Source organism: Charadrius vociferus, unplaced genomic scaffold (assembly GCF_000708025.1).
Source record: "Charadrius vociferus isolate BGI_N301 unplaced genomic scaffold, ASM70802v2 scaffold7, whole genome shotgun sequence".
Lineage (NCBI taxonomy): Eukaryota > Metazoa > Chordata > Aves > Charadriiformes > Charadriidae > Charadrius > Charadrius vociferus.
The window spans coordinates 5,207,058-5,213,618 of NW_009649308.1; the positions used below are offsets into that span (position 1 = coordinate 5,207,058).

The following is a 6,561-nucleotide window of genomic DNA, read 5'->3' on the forward strand; positions in this document are numbered from 1 at the left end:
ACCAAATGGAATCAAAATAGTTCTTTTCATGTGAATATGGATTTTAAAATGCACAACATACTGCTGAATGTTAGTATTTCTTCCTCTCTGATCATACTTTCTCAAAGATCTTGCTGAACAAAGAAACATTTGTACTTACTACAAAGTACAAATACACAAGCACACAAAGAAATAGAGCACTCGCCACCTGGGCTGGGCAAGAGATGTAGTTTGGATTTGAAGGGGCTGAAAACGTTGAAGTGTTTTTTTTTGGTTTTTTTTTTTTTTTTGTCTGCAGCAACAGCAGAGACTGAAGTCCTGCTGGTACTTGGGTGACCGGCTGGGCTTTCCTCTGTGGCCTTCTTTTTCTTTACCCTTTGTATCCACATGCAGCATTGCTGTTTGATGTGCTTACTAGCATAGCTGAGCTTCTTGTGAAGTGTAGAGGTAATGGATGTTACTTGTTCTTAGCATTCAGATAGTGGTCAGTTATAAGTAGCTAAACCACTTGGTTGTTTTAAGTTCTATAACGTCTTGCAGCAGTATGTAAGATGTACCCAGCAGGTTTGGGCTGTGTTGGTTTGAGCCCTGTCTAGCACTCGTGTGGGTGAAGAAGCTGATTTTGAGGAAAAGAAGTCACTCTTTCTTGTGGGGATAGTTCTAAGCAGGATCACCGTCTGTACTGGGTTACTCAGTGGTCCTAAGTCATAATGGTAGCACAAGGGATAGAGTGGGACTGCAGCACCCTGGATTTGCAGGTGCTATAGCTGTTGAGGAATTATATTCCTCAGGATTCTTTGTTGTGCGTTCAAAAGAGTAGGTGGAAAAAATAGCTACTTTTGTTCCAGTCCTACATCTGCAGTGACCTGCTGTCATCACTGCAAACCAAGATTACCTGTATTCCTAACCCTAACTTCAAGTTCAGCGGCCTTGCAGCTGAATGCCCTGTTTCTGTGAGAAGCAACATGAACTGGAGAGGAAAATGAAATTATACTGATCTATGCAGCCCATTAGCATGCTTTTTTTGTGTGATACTGTTCAAAACAGAAAATTGTGAAACAATGTGGTTTCAGGCACTTCGTGTGATTATGATACATGATGTGTTAATGCAATTAGCATAGGATTATTTTCCTTCCTGATTACTTTTGGACAAGTTGTATAAGTAATGGAATGCTTAGTATAAATACAGAAAACTCTATTCTCCAGGGGAATGAAACTTGTCCTCAGTCCTAGAGTGATGAGATTTGCTTGTTTGTTGTGACAAAACTAGTTTTTTTCATGGAATAATATACTGGAAAAAAGATGAACACAAATCCAATGCAGATGCTCAAAACAACCATTTTTAAAAGATATGACTTAGAAAAATATAGAAGGGTAGTATGTCTGTAACATGCTTCAAGTCCTTGGCACATAAATTTCACATTTGTAATTCTTTATTGAGTGGGTAGATGTCTTGCAACCAGCAGCGAAGCAGCTCAGCTGCATTTGAGTGTGTCAGTAGCACACTTGGAACCAGAACTTGTCAAATTCCACATTCCAGCTGTGTTATACCACCTGCTGTGCTAGGAGGGAGAGAGTCACTTACAAGTGCTGTGCTGCTTTGATAGAGAAATGCTAAAATTAAGAAAAGTAGCAGAAATGTTGTCTGAAGAACTGCCTCCCACAAAGAAGTAGTTAAAAATACTGTGGAATGTTGTTGACTAAATGTGGAAGGCAAATATTGTCATCTTACCATTCAGCACTGTGGGTACATGCAATAACAAATATTGTTTCCTGTCCACCTGCTCTTGAAGATTATGACTTTGTGGATGATAGCTTCTCCCCTTCTAGTTGATAAATTTTGCAGTTTCTACTTTAAATATTGTATTTTGTACTGATCTAATATTTAACCTAGCTAATACTTCTGTACCTTTTTTCCTCCTTCTACAGTGAGAAGGTCAACAAAGGGATTGGTATCGAAAATATCCACTATTTAAATGATGGCCTTTGGCACATGAAGACATACAAGTGAAACAAAAGGAACTGTTACTCCAAAGGAATGCACTTAGATTAAATGTGGACTGCTTTGTAATTCCTTGTTTTTAATGTGACTGAATGTACAAATTATTTTGTTCTGTGGCTATGCTAAATAAATCAAGTGAATGCGAAAGTACTGTTAGGCTACAATAGTTTTCTAGATTTCTTTTTTTTTACAGTTCTTTTGTTTTGTCTTAAACCCAAGTCTTCAGTGACTGAAGATATCTGATGGAAAGATCCTGCATGGACTTGTGAGTAGACTATTTCAAACACAAAGGAGGAAAAAGCCAAGAAATGTTTACATTTTTATTCTCTTCTAAAAGAGTAATATAAAGTGTATGTGAAATATAATTAATACGGTTTATATGACCTTTGAAACACTTCAGATTTTTTTTCTTCTGATTAACATCTTGTTAGTCTACCTGTTTCTTGAATGTGGAGAAATCATTTTTTTTTGACGTTTATTTTTTAACTTAATTTATTAACAGCATTAACTTGAGTATTTTACTTAAGGATTTTTGCTTTTTAATATGCATTTATCTGTATAGGATTTATGAACTTAAACTGATATGTGGACTAGGAATTCTTTTATGCTAGTTCATATCTGAAGAATATATATATATATGTTCAAATTTCTACCTGCCAACACTGTTTGATACCACTGTCCTTATAGTGGAGTTCATAGTAATGGTGGGCATACTCCAAATGGAGTGTGTGCCAACTTGGTGCCTGATGCTCTACTCCCTCTTCGCCTTCTTATTTTAGGAGCAGAAACAAAATCACCGTTTAACAGAGGCCTGATAGCAAAACATGGTTATCAGTGTAGCCAGAAGCAACTTCTTCAGGTGGAACTTCAAGAGATCTTTGCTTGTGCACACTGCCACATGTATGTACATCTACAGAATGGGTTAAAGAGCACTGTATTTCTCTGGATAATCCAACTCTTTGTTCAGCAACTGCATACCCAAAGCTATGCCTATGGAAAACATTCCTGTGCCATGGAATCATTGAATAAACTAAGGAAACTTTAAGGTCTACCACTTGTAACTCTGTCTCTGGAAGCATTTATTAATATTTCAAGTCTCTATGCTAACACTTAAATTTTATCATGGCAGAACATACTTTCATATGCAACTGCCTTGTCTCGGTGCTGTTGTGCATGCTTGGTTTCCCTGCTCTGGGACCTTTACAGAAGATGGTGGCAGAGGTGTTCTCCTGATTGTAAAGTCCAATTAAGACATGGGAGATGGAATGTGGTACCTAATATGTACTTTTTTTAATTTTTTCTTGTAAAAATATTTATAAGATAGTACTTTTGAAAATGACAGGGTAAATCTGAAACTATTTATTAATGTAGGAACACAATAATTAAGGTGATTGCAACACTGCTGTAATAGAAAAAAGTTTGGTCAAACCTCAAAGACTCTGCTATAAATGTACTAATTTCTTGTTAGTGCTATGGGGAATGAGTTTGTGCTTCAGTAGGTTTTTTTTTTTTTGCATAAAATGAGCTAGTCTTGAGCTCTGTGGCTTGCTTTTTTCCCCTTCTATCTTGTTTCTTCCTGCTGTGTTACAGTACCTCTCAAATCTGATAAATGAGATTTATTCTGGTTTGAATTGTTAACTCCCATTCTTTTTCCTTGACTTGCACTATGATTGTGGTTGTTGCAGTGGGGTCAGAACTGTCTTTAATATCAGAAACACCACTGAAACCAAAATTTTACTTTCTTTGTCGGGCTTAATCAGACTATTCCCAACTGTGGATCTAACCTTTTAAAAAAAACCTTTTAAAGTCTGTAAAAAGATACAAGTTAAATCATGCTTAAATTAATTTATATACCAAGTTAGCAGAAAGTTGTCAAAAATACCAACTTAAGTTTTATCTAGGTTTTGGCAGCAATCATATATGTGTTTATTTTGCTGTCAGCCAAGCTCTGACAAGGAAGAGGAGAATGTGCAAAAGGTGAGACAAGGTTCACCTTCTGAAACAGCTGAGCTGTGGTAGCTTGGTTGGGGGTCTCGGCAGTTGTCTTGCCATTCTTGTTAAAACAAAACCAAACCAAAAAACAACAACGACAAAAAACCCTGATGCTTAAAACAAAAAAGATGTGGATATTCTCATGAGCTCTGAAGCAGCTGTTTCACTTCCCCCCTCCCTGCCCTCTTGCTGCTCAGGATAGGATGAGATATTACAAATGGTCTGTTAAAGACCAACATACTAAGTTCTCGGGTCTCTCATGGATGTTGTAGTACCAACAAACCTTGTGGTAGTTCCACATGTCGCAGATAAGGAAGGTACTATGTCTAAGTCTTCAAACAGCCAGGTTAGGTCAGTGAATTCTAAATGGAGTAACTACTGAAGTGCTGTGTATTCCCACTTTGGTTACTTTTATAAAACTGATTTGAAGAGTATTCAATTGTAAAGAAAACCACCACAAAACAACCCCAACCCCTTCCCCCCCTGCCCCAGTATGGGGAGTTTTGCATATCACTTTGTTGAGCCTGTAACCCGTTTTACATAATATTCAAAGAAAGGGTGGGAGCGTAAGTACATGTTGCTTTTTCTGCATCTTGGTGTTAAAAATAACTGTAAATATATCTACGCTACACTTGGATTGACAGTTAACCAACTTCTTCCTTGTAAATACTATTAGCACCAGTTACAGAAATGAAAATAATACAGAACCTTTATTCTAATATGCTTATATGTGAAGTGAAATTTTAAATGAGCAATTACCGTTGTGCTAACAGGCTACCTGACCGTGTTAATATTTATTCAAATATAGTTATCTCACTCTTTTGTCTGCTTAAAAACAGCAGTCCAAAGGTCACTTAAATACTACTCTGCGGCAACTTCCTAACAGATTTCTTTTGTCAGTTTGCTTCCTGCTAACTCCTTACTGGGTTAGGAGGCTGTACATAAAGGGTCAACCTATTGTGTAGTCTAGTGTAAAGGAGATAAGATAGCTTAAAGTTAGGCTTTGAGACTGAATCTGTAGTTGGTTTTATTGGTACATCTTATAAAGATATAAAGACATTCTAGAAATGCCTGGAAGAATTGAAAGAATCAAAATCTTGCAAAAATATATTTGTAACAGTAGACTAAAGTTCATTTGAGTTTTCATTAATAAATATTTACATGTACAAACCCCCCATATAAACTTAGTTTCCTTTCATCATTAACAACTTCTTTATCATTTCATTCCAGCACAGCCAAAAGCATTTCTGTATAAAAGATTTAGAAAAAAGTTCTCCTTCCACTTTTAAAATTAAGAGCTTTACCAAACCTCAATGTGCAAAAGAAAAAATAAATTGTACACCAGTACCACCAGATACAAAAAAATTGAATCTGTCAGGACAAACGCCTGTCATGACTCCAGGGTTCCAGGTCTCCTTTGAAGAGACCTCAGTCATTGTCTGAGCCTGCAGGCGGAAGGAAGACCAGTGCATCGTTGTAGGTGTGGCCGTAGGGTCTCAGCCTGTAAACACCATACATCATCACGTGCATGTGGTTTGGGGCCAGTCCACTGAATGTGATGGCCATGTCGGAGCAGCAGCCGTCCACCACCTGCTGAGGGTGAGTAGACATTGCTTCCTTAATGAGAGCACCCACTGATTTAGTGTTAAAGACATCTTTTCCTTCTGAATCTTCCGCGTTTTCAGCAAACACTCCAGTATACTTCAGGCAGATTGCTAGCTGTTTATCCTCAGCAAGTTTCCAAATCATACCTCCCTGCTCTGGACACCTGTCAGAGTCTTCAAGAACACGGGCGAGTCGTCTTAGCGATTCAATGCTTAAGACGATTCCTCCCTCACCATCTACATACTCAAGGTCACCAGATTTCACAGTATGGCCTATATAAAAAGGTTGCGAGGGGTCTTTTTTCAGTAAGAAATACTTGAGATTTTCAATAATAGCAAACGTTGTTGGATATGCCAGGAAGAACCAGTTGAATTCATCTTTATAGCGTTCATACGTTATCTTGTAAGCTTTTCTCATCATCGCCCACATATCATTTGTGTTGAGGGCTACAGACTCAAACACTTTGATGTTCTCAGAGCTGTAGAATTCCACCTTGTCGCAGTGCTTGCTCCATGTCTCCTTCACTGCAGCCCAGTGCCCCAGATCTTTCGGTTTCACAAGAATGATACAATAAACACGGATATTTTTACTGAGCTCCATGCGTTCACCTTCCGAAAGGTTTAAGACGTCTTCTTTGTTGGGAGCCTGGACGTGATGGTGCTCGTGGTGATGTGCTTTAGTCCCATGGCCCAGTTTAATATGTCCGAGGAGTGTCACCAACATGCAGAAGACTCCTCCCAGCACCACACCTTTCACGAAGGAGCTGCTTTCAGAAAGCATTTTCCCGAGAAAGGAGACACGCTGTAAGAACGTACAGGAATAAGCATTGCAGATTCTGTATAATTTTAATACATCCTTCCATTTCTAAACCCAGCTGTGGCTCCCATAACTCGCGTACCGGGACAATGCTGCTGGAAGCGCGGTGGCACAAGGAACGTTCCCAGTCTCGGTTCCCGGTACCGCCAACGACGCAACAGGTCCCC

At 38.6% G+C, this 6,561-nt stretch overlaps 2 protein-coding genes across 2 annotated transcripts in view; one reads left to right on the plus strand and one right to left on the minus strand.

Moving 5' to 3' along the window:
• The window catches only part of MCTS1 (malignant T cell amplified sequence 1), an 8,206-nt gene extending 6,075 nt beyond the window's left edge, over positions 1 to 2,131 (plus strand). The window contains exon 6 of the mRNA XM_009889278.1: positions 1,909 to 2,131. Within this exon, the coding sequence (XP_009887580.1) occupies positions 1,909 to 1,990 (82 nt within the window). The 3' untranslated portion in view covers positions 1,991 to 2,131. The remainder of the gene's footprint in view (positions 1 to 1,908) is intronic.
• Positions 2,132 to 5,384: 3,253 nt separating this feature from the next.
• Positions 5,385 to 6,358, minus strand: C1GALT1C1 (C1GALT1-specific chaperone 1). Its single transcript, XM_009889279.1, has one exon. It carries the CDS (start codon positions 6,356 to 6,358, stop codon positions 5,402 to 5,404), a length of 957 nt encoding a protein of 318 aa, XP_009887581.1. The 3' UTR covers positions 5,385 to 5,401.
• Positions 6,359 to 6,561: the final 203 nt, after the last annotated feature.

Bases quoted from the DNA above. Each gene is read 5' to 3' on its own strand.
- C1GALT1C1 (XM_009889279.1), bottom strand. From the start codon at position 6,358: ATGCTTTCTGAAAGCAGCTCCTTCGTGAAAGGTGTGGTGCTGGGAGGA.